General features: G+C 37.0%; 1 protein-coding gene, 1 long non-coding RNA gene, 1 other non-coding gene and 1 pseudogene across 3 annotated transcripts; 3 read left to right on the top strand and 1 right to left on the bottom strand.

The window, feature by feature from the left end:
- Positions 1-96: 96 nt before the first annotated feature.
- LOC113686159 (uncharacterized) lies at positions 97-23011 on the bottom strand. Its single transcript, XR_016185764.1, has 22 exons — positions 22525-23011; positions 22024-22095; positions 21287-21358; positions 20559-20618; positions 20236-20310; positions 19945-20019; positions 19042-19113; positions 18466-18540; positions 18069-18140; positions 17682-17747; positions 15271-15342; positions 15057-15128; positions 14169-14240; positions 12792-12863; positions 12310-12381; positions 12013-12083; positions 11727-11798; positions 4828-4884; positions 4102-4310; positions 3330-3449; positions 1422-2936; positions 97-819 (listed from the first exon to the last, which is right to left on the bottom strand). It is a non-coding gene; the product is annotated as an uncharacterized LOC113686159 (transcript).
- On the top strand, positions 5984-9081 carry LOC149047507 (uncharacterized). Its single transcript, XM_089203566.1, has one exon. It carries the CDS (start codon positions 6588-6590, stop codon positions 7257-7259), a length of 672 nt encoding a protein of 223 aa, XP_089059692.1. The 5' UTR covers positions 5984-6587; the 3' UTR covers positions 7260-9081.
- Positions 7270-7919, top strand: LOC149047508 (uncharacterized; annotated as a pseudogene).
- On the top strand, positions 10478-10931 carry LOC149047506 (uncharacterized). Its single transcript, XR_016185765.1, has 2 exons — positions 10478-10808; positions 10882-10931. It is a non-coding gene; the product is annotated as an uncharacterized LOC149047506 (long non-coding RNA).
- Positions 23012-24206: the final 1195 nt, after the last annotated feature.

Here is a 24206-nt window from a genome sequence, read left to right as displayed (position 1 = left end):
AGACACTGATCTGAATTGAATCTTTTAAAATCAGTTTAAAAAAAGAGCACACTCTTGTTGTGACGTTGAATATATTAGAGGCAGTTTTTAATGAAAGAGCAAAGCGGTGCTTATTTAATATTCATGGTACAGTCCTGACTTTGTCCAAATTTAACGTGCTACGCCATTTGTGGTTTTCATATGCTTCAAACGAATAAAGGTTTCTAAGGACTTTACATAAAACATATAAACAGATCAATCAACTCAGTAACCATTAGGCCGGCTAACTGATGGAAAGTTTGCTATATTACTTAAATATATATGGCGTGGCAAAGTCACATATGCTCTAGGGTGAGAGGGATCCTACTCTTTAACCAATCAAAACGTTATTATTATTATTTTTTTAAACTAAAAAGTAAACTACCTTATTATCTAAAAATAAACTATCTTATTATCCCAATTTGAACTAAAGACTTAAAAATAAAAACGCATCGCGTTTTGAAGAACATAGCCTTTGCGGGAATCGCTAGTGCCTCAAGTTGCAATGAAATGTCATCCTAAAGTCTCACAGCCAGAGAGATTTCAAAGAAAGTTCTAAATGTTTAAGCCATCTAAAGCGAGATATTTCGTGAGGCATAGCAAAATAGTTTTAAGACAAATATTTCAGTGAAGTTCTTCAGTTGCCTTCTTCAAGGAAGTAAGAAAGTTCATCGGATGTTCGTGTTCTTTTGACCACTCTATTTTTAAGACGTGATACTCCTTGGCGAACGAAAATGAAACATCGGATCGGGTTAAAGGTAATGTATTTCCAAATTGACTTCACCTGTAGAATTCCTTTTCCTGTAAAGTAGAAAAAAAAAGACGGAGTTAATCGTTTATACATGTAATTGAAATCTTACACGAAGGCGTTAAAAAAGGTAAGGTGTCCCTTTTTTCGGAAATTTGTCTTTGTTTTCACTCTATCTAAGAAGCGTTTTGAGAATGGGTGTTGACATTTCGCTAGCACAATGGTTTGGATTTCTTTCTAGGATCTCAATATTCATCATACTCCATCTGTACTTCGCAGTTTTCTGTCTTCTACCAATACTCTCTAATGTTGGAACACTACAGGACATGAAAAGAGAAAATAACTCGGCTGTCAGGATAACAAGGTCTAAAAGTTCCACTTACAGTAAGAGTTAAGCTGAGAGAAGAATTGACTGAACATCGCGATCTGTTTTAAGGTTACAGTTGTGCGAGCCAGTGTTATAGAGAGTCAAATATCCTAAATAACCTGGACATGGCTACTTCATGATTTTATCATAATACTTTAATTGCGCTTAAAACGAAAAATCTGGGGAATTTAAAAAAACACCAAAATCAACGCTACCTTTCCTTAATTTATTTAGCAAATGGGTAAAATGCACATTTAAGACCGAAAGCAGAGCAGCATGTTGACTTACCAATGGCAAGCAACAAAACAGATGCGTTAAGGGCCACGAAAAGGACATTTACAAAGATGGAGTCGTTCTTGCCCTCTCCTTGACTCTCATCCCAGTTTGTGTAAACTGCGCCGAGACAAACGTCAAAGAAAATGATCCAAAGAACAAAAGTTTGCAAGCAGTCTTCAAACTTATTCTTGATCGGTCGGAATAAGGTGTAGATAACTCCAAAGATACTAACTGTCAGAACTGTAAGACCAATTTGAGAGAGGCTCTTTGATCCAAAAAGGAAAATGAATGAGATTAAAATCAGCTTGCGATACATCTCTGTGATTTCCCAAAACCAAAATTCCTTCTTGTAGTTTTCAAAGAAGACTCTGAGTCCGAAAGAAATTGCTTCGTATTTATGGGACTCGCGATACTTGTAAGTGAGAAAAAGAGCCAGAAGTGGAAATCCCACGGGATATTATGCCAAGATAGAAGCCATGAGCCAATACAAGTTGTGGCGAGGAGTGAAACACTGGATGGAGTGGTCAGCTCTCAGCAGGAAGATGCAGTCGCTCTTGTCGTTTGTAAAACAAGTCTCTACACATGCACCGGGAAGAGGTAGAATCTGAATAATCGATCTGCTCGTCGTGGGGTAGGTCGTCAACAACAATAGAAAAATATTCCGATAGCAAGATTTCTTCAAACTCTTGACTTCCATTACTTTCTGGTCTTCGCCAGTGTCCTCCTTATTCATGATGTAGAGTTTTTTAAGAAATAGATACAAGAAAATCAAGCCAACGAGTATGAAATTCATGACAACAATCATCGTAAACTTTCCAAGCTGATCAAGCCGTAGAGAAGTATGAATGCAACTAAGAGGGGCAAACTGCAAGATGTTCCCTTCAAATACTTTTAGAACCTTCTCCGTTGAGATCAAAATGACTGGCCACTGGACTTTCGCCAATGCCGAGAAAATACCGGCAATGACTTGGTAAAAACCAATCACAATCTTAAAGCACGACATGATGACATCTGCAACTGTCCGGTTGTTCTTGGTACGTTTGGAGTCACCCCAAAGAACCATTAGAAACACAGCAACAAAAAGTGCAATCACCAAGATGGATGAAGTTATTGTTACAGGTAACCGGGGACATTTCAAACAAGAGTTGAAGCGAAAATAGAAGCCTTCAGAGCAGGTTGCACACAGAGTCCCTTTATATCCTTTATGGCATTCTGAGTCAATTCCACCCTTGCAGGACTTTGCATGGGGACATTTAAGTGGCTTCGGAAGTGAATTATTGAACGTGGAATACGATTTGTTGTAGTCTGGTCCAAAAGAATGAATATTGTTGACAAAACCCTTGAAACGCTCTTTTTGAGACTGGTCCGTCCATTCCCAGAAGTAGTTAGGAGCAAGTATTGCTGTATCTTTCTCACAAAAAAAACCGTATGGTGGACATGCTGAGCACGGGCCGAAACGATCCAGCCGATAAAAGTTGTGTAGGCATCTGCATGCACGATATTCAGCAGTCTCGTTGGAGATCGTACCTGGGAAGGAATGTTTCTTCTCTTAGCAATTATAATAAAGCATTCATAAAAAGGCTTTTCCTTGAATTCACTTCCTCTCTTCTCTGAATCAACCAAAGAATAAGATTTCACCAGCGAAATAAATGGATATACTTTAAAATAAGATATCTTTGGACTTCGCCGAAAATAAATAACAACAACAACAACAACAACTACAATTTGGCGAGTTATCTCAGCTTATCTTTTTATTCTCTAAATAGGGTTTCTGATAGTCCACTACAGTCGATTGTGTTCTGTGACTACAATATGTTAAAGAAATCGCTGTGACAGTCCTTTCATTAAAACGTAGTGTCACCTAGAGCGTATTTTAATGAAAAAAAGGTGCAGTTTGCCCAAAGCGAACACTGCACTTACCATACGGACATGCCACGCAGTCGGTAGCTTTGGTTCCAGGACTTCGCCGTTCAGAAACAAATGTACCATTACTGTATCTTTTACATTCAATTTGTCCCATTTCATCCTGATAAAAGCCACCTGTCAAGAAATCATAAAACAATAATTCAGCTATACGGGTGAGTTGTAAGAGATTCCAAGGTTAAATACAATTACAGAGTGGAAACATTTTTATAAATGTGAGTGTTTTTGCAATGTTTCAAGTTATTCTTTGTTGTTTGCTTTTGGTTATGATATTGAGAAAGTTGAGAAGGATAGATTTCCTTCCAGTGGCCGAGTAAAGTGGTTATAAAACTCTCCTTTTAAACTTCAAATCGTTTAACGATGTGGCGCCTGTTTACTTACAGGAACTTTAAGAACCTTGTGATTCTTTTGTAAATGTTACTTGTAGCACCAAGATAAAATCCTCGGTTGCATGGTCAAGGAGCTTTATTCATATAATGCACCAGTATTGTTGAATTCTCTTCCAGAGGTTATGCGGAAGTGCAAGTCGTTGACCTCCTTTTAATTCAAGCCTAAGGCTTTTCTTTTTAAACGAATTTTTTAGCTGACATTATACAGTTTCAATTACTGATGGGGCTTATACCTTTCTCTGAAATATGTTTTAGTTTATATTCCATTCTTCATAAAAAAAAAGCGCTGTTGGATTCTTCGTAGAAGCGGCGTTATCTAAATCTTTTACGTTCACATTTAAATCATTATTTAGAGTGAAATAGGTGATCATTCTCACTACCTGCAAAACACTCCAGACAGTGGTTTTCATCATTATAAATGTAAGTTCCAGCTGGACAGAGACTGCAGTTTTTACACCCAATATGAATAATTTGTCTCTTAGAGGTTACACAGTCGTGGCACAAAAAACCTGAGCGTATAAAGCCAGATCTGAAGCCATATTGGTCGTTGTCCAAAATGACGTGCAGAGATGTCGAGGGAGCACACTCACTGAGAATAAGACAATGATAATTTATCAAAAGCTCGCTTGGAAAAAGCATTGTAAGTTTTCCCGTGAGAAGAGAGACCTGGAAATGAGATGACAACTAACCCGTACGCGCGTATTGGATTTGAGGTATGTTTAAACCAAGTGAAACGCAAAACCGAATTGGCTCTAACTTTGAGATCATGTTTAATAAGTGAAAATAGTTAAAAACGCTCTATGAAATGTGTGCTTTAAAAAATTCACACAGTTACCATGTTTTTGATGCATGAGGCCAGTTTTCATGACAACGTCGTCTTGCAGAGGCGCATGAACGCTAGCTGTTTTCAAGACTTGTAGTGTTTCATGGCTAGACCGAGAAAGGCTTTATTTTATATCAAGGCTGACTTTTAATTCCTACACATATTGAATTTCCTAAGTCAAAGAAGCCACTCAATTGATAGTGAAGATGTCCATCAACGGAAAATGGTAACGCTGATTCCATAGGGTGTACAAAAAAAAAAATGAAACTTAAGGCATACTTACATTTGTGACACATATTTTCCCCGAGGCAGCTGACGAAGATTTTTACACGTCAATGACCTGTAAACAATTTGATTGTCAATAAGTTGAATTTAAGCTGATTAGATGTAAGACGCAAAGTGATCATTATGAGAATGATGGCAGCAGCAATTAGTCAAAAGGCCCACGTGGCCAAAGCAAACTCAGGTTTCCATAGCTTTGAGTGACTTGAGGTTTTGCTCCTTCGCTCGGATTAGATGAGAGTCCATTGCCTGATAACTCCCCTCCTCCCGTCAAATTACTCGACAGTGAGAACTACTAAGGGTACAAAACTCGACTCGTGATAGACTATACAAATAAAGCTAGAACACAACAAGTGTAATGATAATGATGAAGATGTCAATGACGACGACGAAGATGTTTCCGCGTGAAGGGTACTAGTTATAAAAAGTGAGTTCTCGCGCATTTCTTCTCCAGTAAAAATTTTACCTTGATTTCAAGGCAACTCATAAATTTTATCTCAAAAATCAAGGTTGATTTTAACCTTGATTTCTTGATTTCAAGGCCACTTGAATGTTCTAAAGAGAGTGTGAGAATGATTATTTTTAACGATTCTCTTAAACGATTCTCTCGAACTGTCTCAAAAACGACTTCACAATTTCTCTTATTCAGTTTGGCTTAGAAAGCAAAAAAACAACACTGTGAAACGACATGATCATTTTTACAAGTGAAATAAAATCATGTTCTTTGGTTTAGCAAACAGAAGATTATCACTTTTTAGCTTTAGCAAACAATAGATCATCACGTGAAAGACAATATAATACACTCCAGATCTCCTTAACAACCAGCGCGAGTGAAAATTGCTTTCTTAATTACTTCAAGAGCATCAACTTGTTAGGGAGATCTGGAATGCGTGCTATTGTCTTTCACGTGATAATTTATTGTTCACTTAACTAGAACGTGATAATCTATTGACGTCACATTAACCTAGAAACGCTTATTTAGCATTAAACTGTGTTGAATTTGCATGTGTCGTGAGACGAGCAAACAAAACCCGTTCGTCCTCTTGTCAAATTCAAATCTTACTTCGTTATGTTTACGAGTGATGCGAGCTTTTTTCGATAATCTTCTCTTATCTGTTCCTTTATAGCGTCAACATCAACCTCAGATGAGCTTTTTCTATATGTATGGAAGTGATATCTTTCCATGGCGTTATTTTTTGCAACACAGGATTCGGTGGAGATTAATTTACCCTTTCAAACTGCCTCTCGGTAATGTCAAAGCAACCAAGAACGCTTAAGGGTTCCCCATTGCATAGGTTTTCATCCATGTCCAAAAGATCACAGTGGACAAAATAACTGTTGAAAGAAGTAAATCGACTGATGGAGTTTTTTCTCTTGCAAACGCTGATCAATCGCGAGAGGTAAAGGACGATCTCTATCGAGTTTAAATCTCTTTTTGTGGGAATTAAGAATTTCCATTGATTCATTGAGACTGTAAATCCTTTTTCTTCACTTAATATTTCCTCAAGGGCTTCCGTAAGGCTCTCAAGACTGTATTTACAGAGTGTGGCTGAAGGAATAAGTTGAATACTTGCATTGTCTTTTCTATCGGAGATAGATATTTCTCCTCTTCTCCTCAAATTATACCATGAATTATAGAGCGAACAAGACAAAAGTCTGATATATTTCGATTTACCGAGAGGTTCTCTGAAGCGAACGAATGATCGTTTGAATCTGCAATAATTGTCACAACAACCATTTTCATTATAAAAACAATGAAAAATGTTTCAGTGGCTAAGATCAGATGAAGCGAATAGAATTGCAGATAAAGCTAGGGCAAAAGCCTGGAAGGACTTCAAAGAAAGATGTCCAAATGTGGACCTGAGCAAGTTCAGTGCGCAAGTGTGGTTCGATGACAAAAGACAGGCAACATCTGAAGTTTACTTAAATCGATCAGATAGAGTTCAGACGAGCGTCTCAGGATCAGATAGAAGATATTGGGATGATGACACGAAGAAGCCACTTGGAATTGGAGGTTTTCCTCCTGAACTCACTCTTAGCCTTCGGTCGGGCCCCGAAGGGGCTAACCGAATAGGAACAGAGGTACCGGCAGTTCCATTTAAAGAGAATGCCGTCAGCTGCTTCCACGAGGAGATTAAGATCTTTGTCACACCATATCAATACTTCAATGCAAAATTCAGAGCAATATTCACAAGGACGAAAGTTCAGCGCTCTTCAGGAGCAGAATCAGAGCGATGGCTCGTAGGACCGAATATGAGCTATAGGCTTCAACAGCTCAACTTCGCAGTATGGTGCGCAACGACAGGATGTGGTAGATCTCGTGAAATTCTCGATAAGGTTCCAGAACAGATCAAGTCGTTTCTGATGTTTCACATCTACTTCACAGTCAGGGTGAGTCAGCTCTTCCGGGTGACCCAACTTTCAGCCAGATAAAATAATAATTATGACAGCCATCGTTCAAACCAAGCGCTGGGTTCCGCTCCAAAGGAGGCGATAATCACAGTCTCGGATCTGTTTTCATTTATGCGACAAATGCCGGCCCAATAGCAACTTCAGACACATATCCGACAAGTTCAGTTATGAGGGTGGAAAATCAAGGGAAATCTGATATACTTCATCAGGAATGATAATGCGAGAGTTGAGAGGCAATTCCACTTCTTCATGGCAGACAAGTCAGAAAGTCTGATGCAAGCTGGGATGGCGAGACTGAATCATTCGATTGAGGCATTCATTTACTGCACTCTTAGTTCACAAGTCAATGTCAGATCATCAATCTTGGGTTCATCAGGAAGTGCGAAAGAAGCTCAACGTGAGTTCCTGGTATTGGTTGAGAATGCCATCAGAAAGCTAGACATTTGGAAGAGCGTTCAGAAGTTTCAGCGTGCGATTGATGAGGCTAAAGTCCTCCTTGATCTTGCAGTCTCAACAGGCATTTGGCTCATGCCCTCAAATCTTCTTCCTAACACTCAGAGTATGGCTGGGTATAATAACAGCATGAAGAAGGGAAGTTCCGACATGAAGGTGGGAGTCAACCAATCAATCTTTTTTACGAGCAATATGCCGCTAGTGCGAGACACAGTGAGAAGACATTAAATCCCGACATCACTGAAGTGAAGGGGATTGTCAACGGAATAAAGGTCAACGAATAAAGTTTGCAGCCAAGGAATGGAGGAAAGAGATATGTGGGGAGAGGTCTCCAGAAGATCTAGAAAGGAAAACAGTGCGATGAATGCGACAGACTTTTATGCCGGAGACAGATTCGCTCTTTTCATCGATCTAAGGAGTACGAGAGACAATGATCTACATGGAAGTGGATTGAGATTCATGGATACAAAAGAATTAATTCAGCTCGCAATTAATTGGGTTCGGGGAATATTAAATGTCACATCTTCATCCACTTGGATGCTCAGCTCAACATTATCAACAAAAAGCTTGAAAGCGTGACCTATTAATGAGGTAAGCCATTATCCCACACCTGAGCTAAAACTTTTTTCAAACTGTTTGAAGAAAGGTTCAAATAAAATTTTCCTTTCTCAGTTCATGCCTTATGTATTCCTCAAGATTCTGAACGTCATATTTTAATCTTATGAGAGTCACTCCTTTTTTTTTCACACTTGTAATTCTTAATCTCATCTGATTTACAAATTCCTTATCTGTGCGATGAAATGGGTTTATATATCTATGATGTTGAATCCCGTCGTATTAAAAAGCTAATTTCAGTGTATCACAAGATCCATCTAATTCAAGAAAAAATCCTCTCTGACGATTCATGAGCCACGAGGGCCTGAAAATAGGAAATTTCTTTCTTGATAAAAATTAATTATAGAATTTCTCTCACTCAGAATTTTTTATCCGATCTTCTCTTGATGAAGGATCTCTCTTGATCAATTGCATAATTAATAGCGGAAGAATTTGATATTCCACAATTTTTTACCGCCTCTCTTATTGTGTCAAAATTATTTTTGAATAGCCACAACCGTCAGAAAAAAGGCCGCTAATTAGTTATCATATAAAAGGACCTCTTGTTGCAGCGTTTAAATCATCCCTGATGAAGGTACTAGACAGAAGTGTCGAAACGTTGGGTCTATGAATTGTAACTTCTTCGGCTACATTCATTAAATCTGCAAACCAGAGTAGCATGGTAGGTGTATCTCTCACCCAAGATCAAGTCAAGAGGCTTTCTGAACAAGAAGTTGAGAAGTACTTCAAGAGGTATGAAGCTTTATTGTCTTCAAAGACTTGTGATGCAATGGTTGATACATCTCTTCAGCTCTTACGTAAAGCATTGGTTCATCTTCTCCCTGTTGATGCAGGAAAACTTCTGAAGGGCTTGAAAGATAACTTCATGATAAAGAGAGAGCTCGGAATGATTGCCGATGGATTGAGTCTAAAGTATGGAAGCTACATGGTAATCGCAGGTGCTGCTCTTCTCAGTGCCAAAAACGTTGAAGTACACTTGATAAATGATAAGAAAAAGGATACTACTTGTGAAGAAACTGAATATTATGAACTCATCTATGGCCCTGAATAAGAACTTGTGTAACGTACTTGAATGAGAACTTCAGATTCTATATTAAAAAAATAGAATTGATTATAAAGAACCTAAGACTGAAGAAGGTCTGGTTAGCCCTGAAGGCGCCAGCCACGGAGCGGTTAGCCCTGAAAGGCTGACCGGGCTGCAAAATGCTCAACATGTGACTTTAAATGATAAAAATAAGTCAAAACCAAATAAAGACCCAGGGCGTGTCGCAGCTGGCAAAAAGCTTGCTGAATGCAACAGAACAGTGAGAGAGGAAAAGAAGCAGAAAGGAGGTTTAAAGCAATCCGAAGATCCAGGCCTTGAAGAGGCAAGCCCTGAGGGGGTAGGCACCACAGATCCAGGTGTAGGATTACAACCAGAACAATCATCATTCTCGCTTTCTCATATTCTTTCAGTAGCAAGTGTCTACCGATGACCGATCGCGATTTCGCTACCTTGACTGGATTGGCTACTAGAATTGGATGAGTTGCAAAGAAATTCATCAAGGAACCGATGACTTCTGATCCGGGTTCAAATCTTATGAACTATGTGAAGTTCACATAGTTCATAAGATTTGATCGTGATCGCTGCATCAATCGCGATAAAATGATAGCTTGAAGATCAAAAGATTCTGCCATCTTAAAAATGTTAAGCCGATTTACAATGAATGTAATTAAGTTAGCAGCAGTCTGCGCAATCATTGAGACTGCCTTAATATTCTATGTCAGTCATATACCTCGTCAAAGGTTTCATGATGAATACTTGTCGTTGATTTTCGAAAATAAAGATGAAGATGCGGGGAATCCAAGCAACAAAGTTGCAAATAAATAAAATGGCAAGCATAGCAATAATGATTGGAGGAGCGCTTATCAATGCGATCGCCTTTGTTCGTGAAAGCTATCTCGCAAAGTGTTTGAGTGGAGATCAGAATAGTGCTGTAGAAGAGGAGAGGTATGATCTCGCTGTAGAGAAGTACCAAGCGGCCTTTGAAAAGAAGCAAGAAAATCTAACAAGGCTCCTCTATTGGATCGCAACTAATAACAGGGTCAAGGAATTTTGTGGACACAGATTATGCTTTGAAGCTGTACAAGAAAGTACACAATCAAAAGCTTGATCTGAGGGAACCAAAACTTTTCAACTTCTACAAGCCAAGTGTTCAACAAAAGCAAGGTGAAATCGTCTAAGTCGGGGAAATCTCTGTAAGTGCCCCTAAGGCACGGGTTTATCCCTTGTTTTGATTTAGTAATCGTTTAATTAATAATCTGTAAAAGTCACGCTAGGTGCCTCGTCACGCGTTCCGTAAGTGGTATCGCATTTCCAAACAGAACGGATCTATTGTGCAATTCAATAATTCGATCGATTTCGCAAGCACTCGTGGTTTAATAGAAAGAAATTGTCTGTCGTTTTTATCGAAGGAAGGAAAGGTCCTTTTTGTGTCAACTCTCGCCAGATCCGGCAACAATGTAAGTTTAATTTACCTCGAGTGTTTCTATAGCTAATTTCTTGTCCCTAATTTTGTGAATCAATTATTTTTAGCTTCACGGTCAAATACGACATTTAATAAAGGAGGCGTTCCATGAAAGAAATTGGGGCGATATTTGTTGTGTCGATCAGTGAGATTCGTACGGTCCAGCTAGCGGCGATCAAGCGTCGCTATAATCTCTATGCCACTGGTAGGCTGGAAGATGGTCATAGAACAGGCACAGATCTCGTCTCTAAAGGTCTAAAATATCGAAAAATCACTTGTGCTTTAAGGCGAGCCTGCTCTGTACTATTTGAAAGATGGACCAAAGCGTGGTTTCGTTAAAGAAGAGCTTCAGATTGTTCCCCCTGAAACTGAGTTACCTCCTGAAGGAATTCGTTGATTTGAAACAAAATTAATCAACACCACCCTCATTCAAGAAAATGATTTTCAGACTCTCTTCAGAAATCGCAAGTGAGGCATTCAAGTGGGCTTGAAATAAAGGTTGTTTTGTTAATCTGCCAGAACTGTTTTATTTTTTTTTCAATCAAGGTTGTTTTCAAAATGCACCAGAACTGTTCTTTGAAATCAACCTTAATTTTTGAGGTGAAATCCATAAGTTGCCTTGAAATCAAGGTTTGATACGAAATACGCCAGAACTCCCTTTTTATAACTACTAGGGTGCTTTCGTATTTTCGTAAATATACCTCATTTGCCTCATGTTCTTTGGTGTGTTCGAAAACATTTTTGGAAATGATTATGATAACTTATGGAACTCAGCAATATAAAGTTTCTAACTCAGCCGGACAATATATAAAGTATATCTTCGAGTGTCTATAATCTAGGAGTCTACTACTTACTTCAATTTCTAGTAAAAAAAACTTTATAGCGTTTGTTTAAGCCATACGGCTTGACTTACACTTTGGTATGGTTTGTAATTTTGTCGAACATTCCATCTGGTAAGAAGCTTAGAGGATTATCAAAGATGGTTCTGAAAAATAAAATATCTACTCATTACACAAGTGACGATTTGATAGACGTTGTAAAAGCTCTCAATATCACCGACCGATTTTTTTTTCTTAAATATGTTTGTTGTTTCCTTCTGACGTCCAGCCGAACGAAGAAAAAAGAAAATGTTCAGTTCATGAAATTTATCTCCTTATCAGAGCTTTAAAGCAAATCAGTCCATTTTTCAATTTACTCACAACTGCTCCAGTACAAGTCTGTCAAAAGCCTTGCTTTCAATAGTTTTGATTTTGCGTTACTGTGAAGAAACCTGCAGAAAAAAGAAACGTTTCGGTGATCTTCTATTCTCAATCAAACTGCTTTTGATGAGAAAAGAAGAAAAGGTAACCCTTTTTCTAACTAACGGCAACCAGGATACATCTTAGAAACCGAAGCAACTCATATCTCATGGTGTAACTTGTAATGATATACTACGATACACATGATACAACATTACATGACGTGAGGAAAATCTTAGAACTAAAGTTTATTCTTACAATGATTCTAGGCGAGGAGTTTCATCAAAAACGTCTTCGGGAATAAATGTAAGCTTGTTTTTGATTAGCAGCCTGTAAAATAACATTAAAAAGAAAACTCCTTACTTATGAGAAGAATGATCATGGACATGACGTCATACGCTTGCCATTCATAAATTAACTATTGAATAAACCAGTTAACTAGCCAAATGACTATTTTTAATCCGCGACTACGGTTTCTCTAATAAAAAAAAAACAAACAAACAAAAAAACATTAATCGGTACGAAAGTCCTGTATGACCTTTATGAAACGCACGTGAATCTTAAAAGTTTACAACCGTGCATACACACTCACTGATCAATGGAAAGCACGAGCACGTTTTATCTCAATTACTTTTGTTGATACTAAGAAAATATTAAATGAGGCTGAGCATGATATCATAAATTATCGCTTATGGAAAAAGTTATGGAAACCCCTTTACAATTCACATAGAAATACTTACAGTGTGTTCAAACTGGAAAGTCCGCTGAATGTGCGTTTGTTAATATGAGTGATGTTGTTGAAGGTTAGCACTCTAAAAGGAGGGGAAGATATTATACCCCTGAGATATCAAACATAGAGCAAGGCCGGTTTGCAGTCTGAGCCACTGGAAATAAATCTGTATGAAACTCTTTATGATGTCCTATTTCGTTTGTTTCATTTTAGATGCGTGTTTTTATCCCTTGGAAATTGAAATGAGTTGTTCAGGAAAAAGGTTGTCACGAGCAGTCTACCTTTGAAAAAAATATAGGCATGTGTAGCATGCAAGAGTTATTTTTTTCGGCTGGGTGGGTTGAGATGGGGCACTTTGTGTGCCTAATATTTTCATTTTTGTAACAGGAAAAGAGCATAACCTTCAAACGGACGAAAATATCGTATTACTTCACCTTAAGATAAAGAGAAAACCTAATTTATCTGAACTCACACAGGTATTTTGTGGTCTATTGTCTCTATTGTCTAAATACATCTTAGCAAAAATTAAATGCCTCGGTGCCAAATATTCAAAACGTAAGAGAATAACGAGAAAAATTTGCTATCAGTAGAGTTTGATTCCACGTGATTTTTTTTTTTCAGTGGGGTTGGAGAATGCTGTTCGAATACATGATTAAATGCAGGTTGTTTACAAGGAAATGACAAGTGATAGGGCGAAGTCCAATTTGGCAAAGTGGAATTTGATTGGTGGAATACAATTCAAGCACGTGAAAAATTGCCTTTTGTTCATATAGTGCAGTGATTAGGTATGTTCTAATGTACTTTGTTTTTATGGTACTTGGTGTAATAAGTTGTTTAAGGGGCGTGTGAGTTGTGAGTAAAGGAGCGGAATAACTCGTTTTAACTTAAAAATGACACAAATGATGCAAATAATTAGATAAATCTCGACCTTACTCGACGAGGCTCTCGCGAAGGCCACAAACCATTAAACTTATAATTGAGCCCAAAAAGTACAGTTTTTTCTATTCTTTGTGTACAGCCCCCTAATTCCATGAGATCATTTGCAAGAAAACAATTTCCAAAAGCTGTCACTGGTCCAAGATATCCTTTTGCTGTAATATGACTGTGCGAGATGTATACCCTAATACGGCAATCTGATTTGTGCCAGACACATACCCTAAACGTTGTGATTGGTTCAAGATATGCAAATGCTGTGATGTAATTGGTACGAGATACATACCCTAATGTGGCAATCTGATTGGTGCGAGCAACATACCACTCTACTAGCATGTGTTTGTTTCTTTTTTTGAGAGGCGGCCATCTCGACCTGACTAATTATTGATTGTATTGTTCCATTTGGGACAAGTGAGCTGATTACTTTCTACTTTGGTTTTCATATTTTACTTACAGAATGTTTAATTTATTGAGTCTAGAAAACACGTTGTCAGGTAATGACTGCAGCTTGTTGAACGACAAATCACTGTGGAAAGACGAGAAAAATGAAGTTGTCGAAAAGAAAATAGACGCTCAAGGCCCAGGGAGACGCATTTAAGTCTTTATACCCTGACATTATACTGTTCTCCAGATATTTCCTAAGGTGCTGACGTGGAGAACTTGTTTAACAATTACGAACTCCATCAGTTGGTGATCATTTCCTCTATTCTCATGGCCTTAATGTTTGATTCTGGGCTGATATCGTGGGGAGAAATTATTTGCTGGTCACAGTTAGGAATAGGATTAAAGTAGGAACCATTCTAAATTACAGTAAATGAATCAAAGATCAAACACATATTTTCTATACATTAAGTGCTTCTTCCCTTTTTTGTAACACTAATCAAAAAGAGTCACAGAATAACAATTTCCATCATGGTTGTTGTTATCGCGAAACTAATTGTCATACTTTTTGTTGTGTGTATTACGTTCACGTTTTAATTATCTGTGAATGTTTGTGGGTTTCCTTTGCTTTATTGTGTACTTGTGATTGATGTTTTTACTGTTGCGTAATGTTATATGATTATGTCAAGTAATTTGTCAGTTTTTTCATATTTTAGTCCCGTGAAGTTTAGTTATGTCCACTTTTTAATGAGCAGCGTCGTTATTTTTGTTTTTTTGCCTGTAAAGCCATACACCGTTAAGGTAAATATTTTTCTTTATTGTGAGTTTGTTTGGAAGTTTTCGTTCTCTAATATGTATTTTCCTGCTCATGTCTAGTGCCTTAAGCGTGTGGATATTTCTAAGTAAATGATGAAAACAATTACGCATGACTTCGGTAACAGTTGTAGTTTCTGTTACTCACAGGCTCACGGTTACTTTAGTATTCTGAAATATGTTCGGTGGAAGGTGATCGATCTTATTGTTGTCCAACAATCTACAAAATAAACATAGCATTTTCAGACCTTAGTAGAGCTGAAGCACACTTGAATATAACCCAAGGCTTCCAGAAGAAAATCATCTGGTTTCTTGCCAAATAACCCAAAATGAAACATTCAGTTGAAGAATCAAGTACTTACAGTTCATACACCTCTTCAATTCCAGATTTGACAATTCTTGATAAATCTGTGATTAGATTGCGTTGTAACTTTCTGAGACGAAATAAGAGTCAAAGCAAGTAAAGTCAAATTGCTGATGCTGATCAAGAAAATATACTCTCCTGTGCTGATATAAATTTTGGTTCAATAAAATGATAAAAAATATCCATATGGTGGCCACACCCAGGCAGTACAGGCTATGTGTATGACGTTCAGTTGTCTCACTCGTTTTATTTTCTATTGTCGTTTTAGTTCGGACTGTCACCAGAGAGATAGAAAAATAAATAGTGGAATAAACCAATCAATAGATCAGTAGATAGAAAGTGTATCAGTGACTGCTAAAAGATAGATGGAAATGTAGCGGAGCCCGCAGCGCACGCAGCGTAGCATATTCTCTATACTGTCCTTTATACATTTCCTGATGTCCTGGCAAGGAGAATTTCCTTTATTCTCATAACCTCAATGCTTGAAAAGAGAATTTAGATGCTGGTCACTCTCAAGGATTAAAGAGTTAATAACTGTACATAATTTATATGTTCCTCGCATTTGTTGGCAATCAATGGTTAATGTTGTTCGGAAAGCAAACAAACGAATGAACAGAAGACAGTAAAATGAGCTAAACTGTAAACTCAGTTTATATCAAAAACTCAATTATATCAAGTCTTCTCTTTCGGTGTGTAAATCTGCCGATTCGTCAGTAATGGTGACCAGTAGAAAACTGATCATAACAATCCGCCTCTTGGTGTTTACAAGTTGTGGAAATGGTTGGTTCAAATATAACACAAAAACTTGCCTTTAGATAGTCAAATAAAAACTTTTTATGTACCAACAAAATTTATTTGTTGCATTAAGTGTTAACATGTTGCAACAACTCCATCTTCCAGTAAATTAAACTAGTGGCAAACACGAAGAGACACCATCTAAAAATTTTGAACCTATTTAATATAGCCAAAAACAATATCAACTCAACTTTAAATTAAAAAGAAAACTTGATTGCTGTTTGGAATTGATTTCTGTGATGTGGAAATGAAATCCAGGTATTGTCTCAAGTTTTCTTGAAGACATCCACATTATATGCAGTTACACCAGATGTTACCAAATTGATTAAGAGAAAATATCAGAAAAAGACTTCGTGTATATCCAGCCAGAGGACAATCATGAAACAAGAATAGCCGAAAGCGAAAAAGGTTTAAAACATTACAGGTTCAAACACAAGTTTAATATTACTTTTTTTTTTAATTTTCCACGATAAACAGAGGAGGTTGAAACGTTAAAGAAAAACGATAGGGCAATCAGTCATACCTTTAAGAGAAGATATAAGAGAAGCCCTTACGATTTCAACCGGCTCTAAACTGAGTGGTTAAATGTATGAACCATATTTCTTGGCTAACTTGATAGGTTATTCGACCTCAAAATATTGAACAGTCAAGTGTCCGGTGTTGTTATATAGATATTTGATAAATGCCAGAGTTTCTCCTGTTTCGAAAACACGTATCTTCGCCGTTTTCATTGAAGGAATCATCTACTCATATTAAAAATGACGTCGTGGTTACCGGATTCAACGAGATTGCGGTTTTACTTCTCACGAAGGTTTCTTTTTTTAAGTTTGTGAACATGGTGTTACGAAAATTGTTGTTTAACTTGCGTGACTGTCTAGGAGTTTCGTGAGTATGCTAATTTTGCCAAGACGTTTCTTGAATATTTGATCGTCAAGTCCGTGCAAGATGCTGTAAATAGTTAAGCTTTGAAATGCTACTGTAATTGGGCTAGCCAGAAAGTTCTTGAATCTTATGCTTTTAAGTATATAGGCCAACTTGTGTAACCAGATGACATGACTGGTTTTTCACAAGCCGAGTAGTGCGACGGAGGTCAAGTTTACTCAACTGTGGTTGAGGTCGAGTTTAACTGCGGTTGTGATTATTTGAAGTTTGGCAGAGGCCGTGTATCATGGGCGTTTACTGTGACGAGTTGTTTCAGAGTTTTGCAGCTGTGAAGACTTCTTTCTTCAGGAATAAGTCATCTTTGTTGCTAATCCGACACCACTGCGTTCTGTTTAGCTACAGACAATCACTTAACAATCACTCGTAACACTTAGATTAAGGTTAAATATTGAGTTTTTTTGGGAGGAAGGCTCTTTTTAGGAGTGAGATTTTTTGCCTTTTTTGTCGGAGTTGAAATAACAAGTTGCAGTTATGTAGAGAAGATCTCTACATTCGGTGCTCTTAAATGTGTTTTGAAGCTGTCTGTCTTTTTTACGTTACATGTTTGCTCGTGGAGACGAGTTCATCTCGAGTTAATAGTATCGCTAACACGTTCACCTTAACTTGCCCAATACATAAGATAAGATTTCTTTCGACGCGTGACAAAATGAAGATGGTACAATAGCTACTTACAATAAATTAATTGACTTAGGACCTTCCAAATCTGGTACAGATGTCAGCTTGTTGTTCTCCATATAGCTATACGATGAAGCCAAAAAAAAAAAAGAATGTAAAGGAGTTGTAATGAGCTCTGATCAATTCACAAACGTTCCTTCTTTTTCTTTGCCTTTTAATTTTTACTTCCACAGTCGTTTTCAATTTCTTTTCCATCATAACTCGTAATTAATCAAGGGTAGTAGCAGTCACAATCGCATATGTGTTATCTGAAATATAATTGGCATGTTGCAACGAGTGACCGTTTTTTTATGATATACTACAAAACATTTCTTTATTTGCGCCAATCACCGATATCTTTTTCATTTTACCTGTGTTTTATGAAAGCATTTTTAAATCACTTACCATCTTTGGAGACTTTTAAATTGTTTGAAAATGCCATCACCTATCGTCTCCAGCTCGTTTCCTCTAAGGTACCTATAAGCAAATGTAAAGAGAATTGAGATATCTTCTGGGAGGCATAGAAGGGTGGGAGAGGGGAGAGGGGGGGGGTGGTATTTATGTTGTTTTATATATTTACGTAAAATGAAAGTCGATAAAACTCCCAGTCATGGTGGGTCAAACATTTCAATTAAAAAGGAAAATTAAGTATGCGAACTATAAGAGGTGTTGCCCCTGGTTTTGACCCTAGGTATACTAAAGATTTCCATTGTCCACAAAGTAAATGACGTATATTATTCCTTTAAAACTCGCACTTCCCAGTACCAGGGAAAGAACAGCAGTGCACAGCCAACGTACTTACAAATATCTGAGCTGATCCGTTAGTCCGTGCATTGTACCCTGGTGTATATATGTCAGCTTATTGGAAGACAGATCACTGAAAACGGACAAATTTCAAACAATAATGTGACGCTGCTAATTCCAGGTTGATCTCAACGAAGACAAACCTGTCTGTAATGGTCCGAGGTCAAGGATGAGACGAGTTAGGTGTACGCACTACAAAACCTATTATCAGATATTTCCCCTTTGTTGAGCTCAGACTTTGCAAATTGAATAACAAAGAATAACATTACTAATTCTGAACAGGTTCGCTAAAACTCCTCCATGTGAATATCGTTTACTTTCCTCCTCATTTTCATTTCCATCTTTTAGTGATCTGTGTAAAACAATTTGAAGTTACTCCCAAATAAATGAAATATCCTTAAGATCAATAAGGATTTCAATCTTTAAAAAGCCAGCTCATATGCGATTGTGAATTCCTAGCGTATTTAATGTAAATGAACTTTCGGTGCACTTTTTAAAATCTAAAAACATGGTAGTTGGTAAAGCTTTGTAGTCATTTCTTTAAAAAAATAACTAATTGATAAACACTACTTACAGTTCGTGTAGGTGTGACATTGCTCGAAAAGTTCCATTGACGATATTTTCTAAGTTGCAAGCAGTCATGGAACTACAAAAGTAATATGAGAAAAGTCAGTGTGACAGAGAAGTTTAATAAAGACTGTGTTTCAAATACTTAAAGGGTGGTATTGGCTAATTGAAGAATGCACTCTAAAAAATATGTGAATAACCATAATTGGACAGAGCGGAACATTCCTTTACAATTTTCAATATGCTTCTCTGTCGGGCCAAAACTATCTTTTCCTAACCTGTTAAACTTAAAATCAAGCTTGTTTCTCAGAGATGAATGCAGGTAATACCTAACAAATGCACAGAGTTTTCAGTGAAAACGATTATTCTTATTCAGAACTTATATGGCAAAGAGGGGTGGTTATGTAGTGATTAATTGTGTTTATAAATACAGAAATTTAACGGTATGGTAATTTTGGATGTGGATGCAACGTTTCTACGAATACTCCTTTTCGACAGCTGTTATTGAGGCCGACACTCAACTCGCACAAACTTTCAACGTCCCACGGAGCACCTGCTCGTCAGCAAAAACCATTCATTTGATAAGGAAAAAAAGTCCTTAACTGAGAGTCCGATTTTAAAAACACACAGTATAGGGGCGATTCAGATAAGACTGCACTCAGCAGAAATTCCAGAAGAAAAGTAGGCAACGATCAAGAAACAAAACAGCAGAATTGCCACGTCACAGTGTACCGCAGCGAATTATAGCAGAGTAGAATGCTTCAGGAGGTAACAGTCAACTTCGGCGTCTGAATTAAACTAACTATGCACAGATGAACTAGGATTTACTTCGAATGTCACTAAATCGTGAGACAAACGTTCATCATGATAATTTTTACTAGTCGGTGATTTGAGGAGCCACTGGACTTACAGATGTGTCAAATTTTCAAACCCAGCGAAGATGTCTGCTGGCAGAGAAGGTCCAAGCGGATTTCCATCAAGGTATCTGTAAAAGAAAATCGTTTTAAACAAGTTTTAACTATCTTTGATTCCATATAGGCCGATATTAGGTGCGAAATTTTAATTCATATAAACTGTGATGAACTATTGATGTGAACTGTGATGAACGAGTATTTAGCGAATATCTCCAACGATCATCTGCTTAAAGTATCCGAAAATAGCTTTTTGTGATGTTTAAATCATCTAAAAAGGTGACACTTACAGTTTGTGAAGCCGTGTTAATCCTTTAAGAATGACCTTCACATCAGCAACTGATAGTAAGTTGTCACTGATTTTCCTAAACAAATACGATATCTAAAATCAACTCGTAAGTATTGGACAGTGGGTTAGAATAATTCCCGCAGCTTCATTTATACTACGATGTTTCATACATCCATATATCTATCTCATGGAAACAGCTCACCATCATTTTATTCACAATGTGTGGAGAATACAAGCTGAGAGCAATATTTTAATAGTAAACCTGCAAGTACTTTGATTCTGTGGCAAACAGATTTGAGAAGCACTTCATCAAATATAACTCACAGATGATGAACGTTTTCTGGAAGGTAAAAACTCCCTGAAATTGAGTTCTTGGAAAGGTATCTGGGAAGAAATGATAACAGATGTCATGACATGAAGGCAGGAAAAACCAAAGAGAGAGAGAGAGAGATAGAGATAAGGGGGGGGGGGGGGGGAGGGAGGGAGAGAGAATTATTAAGCTATTAAACTATCGATCGACTTAAGGTCGCACGAGATCGGAGTCTTAAAAATGCTTCCCACCTGGCAAAAAAGTTATATTTTTTGAAGTTTGCAACGAAGCTAGGGATGTACCAGGCGACTAAACACACAACAGTTAGGATACCGCCCACTATGAGCGGGCCGAACGGGAGAATACTGCCCGTCCTCGAAACCAATCAGATTGCAGGATTTGTAGAATAACACCCACTCACGCATCGAGAAAAAAATAATGCGCTACGCTATCTCGCTGTTTTACCATAAAAATAGCTAAAACAACTATTCGCCTCTGCTTTGGTGGCTAGCGACGGATATTTACCGTGCCTCTTATCCACCAAGGTGAAAAATTGTTTATCAAAATAAAGCTAACGAAAATCGAAATAAATAAAAATAGTTGTAAACTCTACAAGGATAGTGATTTTCATCAGCCTAACAAGATGACAATGGAAAAAAATAATGGGAAATAATTTTTCACTCGTTTTTTTCCAACCACATTTTGCAAACTGTTTAAATTTAATCATTGGGAATTTCCTTACATTACTTTAAGTTCCTCCATATTCCGGAAAGTGTTTTGAGGAATGTGTCGAAGTAAATTATTTGATAAGTCCCTAGAAAGAGAGAGAGAGATTTCATGAAAAAAAAATTGTTTGATTCTTGGAATATTAAGCATAAAATTTTCCATAAGCCAAACGTTCCCCTTAGAGAGGATTATTTGTCCTTTCCTGTTTTACTTATAATTAGAGGGAGGATGCTAGTATCCTAATGATCAGCTAATACGGTCGAGATTAAACAGCACACAGATAATAGTTTAACTATTGAACCAACAATGAGTACTCAGATATAACTTGTTATCAGATGGTTAATTCTTTGATTTATTCGCGTTTTTAAGGTGGCTCGGGAGATCTTTCAAACTTTTTCGCAACCGTGACAAATTTTTCTTCTGGATGTGCCAGATATATGCATTACCTTGACCGCTGTTTCCTTTAGTTTAATGAGGTTTGGCTGGACTGTGCGAATTGTCTGATCAGCTATCAAACTTTCCTCAAATACAGACACAATAAGCTTGGCTAACTAATCTTCAAACTTACTTCCGTCAAATGGACTTGTTTTTAAATTTTTTTGTCTATTAACTATTAAAACGAAAAAGCGCTTCGCTGTAAGAGAAAATCTTGTCGATCCAATACCAATTTCTCATTAACGGAAACCATATCCTTTTACATTTCTTAAGAACTCACAGTTTATTTTTTTAAATTCACTTTCATTTACAACTCACAATTTCTTTAAAACAGTCAGGTTCCTAAAGATGTCTTCCGTAATTGAGCTCAACGAACAACTTGAAAGATCCCTGAGTAAAAATTAAAATGTAAGTAGAAATGGTAATGATCATAAATTTGAATTCTAGAGGAGGTAAGGTCCGAAAGGAATCAATAAGCGACTATCTAAATTCAAAGTATTTTAGTTTAAATTGACACATAGCGTCCAATTATTGAGTTTTCACAGTCTTATGACTTTTCTTATGATTAATTTTAAATCGTGTGTTTGTTTTTCCTTTTTCATTTTTCCTTGTTTGTTCGAAAATTATCTTTGCTTTTGGTTTTTTTTTTTTTTTTTTTCCTATAGCTCTGACCAAGACTCCTTAGCAAGTCTGCAAAATTAAAACTACCTTCGTCTAGGATGTGTCTACAAACTATTAGCATAGTAACAAATATGAACACAAAGGAGACGATAACAGACCCTGCAGGACAAAGGATGACGAAGTGTCTCTATCACTTACAGTTCTACTGTATTGTTTGGGATTCCGGCCGGTATGTATCCATGAACTCGACATATCACTCTTAGCCGAGTCCCACCGAACTTGGTACATTGACAGATTTTTTGGCTGCAAACGTCACTCTTACATGGTGTTACAAACCACAAGACCAAGATGACCAGTATCACACCAGTGAGCATCGTTACCCTGGCCAGAGCGGTTTGCTGGAAACACAAATACCTAATAAATAAAGACTTATTCAAAACCTTTATCCGTCGTTCAAAAGCAACATGGCTTACGTTGCGAGGCATGTTTCTCCGGTAGATAAATTAACATTCGCATATGTAATCACTGTTTTCAGTAGGAATAAATCAGTTTTATCCAAATATTTCTCTGACAGGAAGCTGTGAGGTCATATTTCTTCTAAATCAAAAAACTGCAAATTGGTCTCTCTGAAATAAAAAGAAAAAAGAGATTTTTCTACGCTGTTGAAAAGCTTATCCATCTAATAAACTCACCCAAATATCTCTCACCACCAAGTATCGACCTCTTCGAAGAATGTTTTTGAAGTTGCAGAACTTCCTTCCTCGTATAGACCTCTTGTAATATTTCTCATTTTCTATTTTTAACAATAAAGGATCGGAAGCGGATATAATTACAGTATTGAGCATATAAAATCACTGTTTTCACTAGGAATAAATCAGTTTTATCCAATTATTTCTCTGACAGGAAGGTGTGAGGTCATTATTCTCTTAAATAAAAAAAATTGCAAATTGGTCTCTCTGAAATAACAAGAAAAAAATGATTTTTCTACGCTGTTTGAAAGCTCATCCATCTAATAAACTCCCCAAATTTCTCTCACAACAAGTATCGGACTCTTCGAAGAATGTTTTTTTGAAGTTGCAGGACTTCCTTCCTCTTATAGTCCTCTTGTTATTCTTGTCATTTTCTATTTTTAACAATAAAGGATAGAAAGCGGATATAATTACAGTATTGAGCATATATAATCATTGTTTCCACCAGGAATAAACAGTTTTATCTAGATATTTCTCTGACAGGAAGCTGTGAGGTCTTATTTCTTCTAAATCAAAAACTGCAAATTGGTCTCTCTGAAATAAGAAGAAAAAAGAGATTTTTCTACGCTGTTGAAAAGCTATCCATCTAACAAACTCACCCAAATATCTCTCACCACCAAGTATCGACCTCTTCGAAGAATGTTCTTGAAGTTGCAGAACTTCCTTCCTCCTACAGACCTCTAGTAATACTTCTCATTTTTTATTTTTAACAATAAAGGATAGAAAGCGGATATAATTACAGTATTGAGCATATATAATCACTGTTTTCACCAGGAATAAATCAGTTTTATCCAAATATTTCTCTGACAGGAAGCTGTGAGGTCATAATTTTTTTTTAGTTAATAAATTGCACATTGCTCTAGGAAGAAAAAAAGATTTTGCTACGCGGTTGAAAAGCTTATCCATCTAATAAACCCACCCAAATATCTCTCACAACCAAATATCGGACTCCTCGAAGAATGTTTTTAAAGTTACAGAACTTTCTTCCTCTTACAGTCCTCTTGTAATTCTTGTCGTTTTCTATTTTTAACAATAAAGGATCGAAAGCAGATATAATTATAGTATTGTGCATATATAATCTCTGTTTCAGTGGGAATAAATCAGTTTTATCCAAATAATTTTCTGACAGGA

Source organism: Pocillopora damicornis, chromosome 4 (genome assembly GCF_964200805.1).
Source record: "Pocillopora damicornis chromosome 4, jaPocDami1.2, whole genome shotgun sequence".
NCBI lineage: Eukaryota > Metazoa > Cnidaria > Anthozoa > Scleractinia > Pocilloporidae > Pocillopora > Pocillopora damicornis.
The sequence above is the reverse complement of the archived record's forward strand: the minus strand, read 5'-3'. Positions and strand labels throughout refer to the sequence as shown.

Bases quoted from the DNA above. Each gene is read 5' to 3' on its own strand.
- LOC149047507 (XM_089203566.1), top strand. From the start codon at position 6,588: ATGTTTCAGTGGCTAAGATCAGATGAAGCGAATAGAATTGCAGATAAA.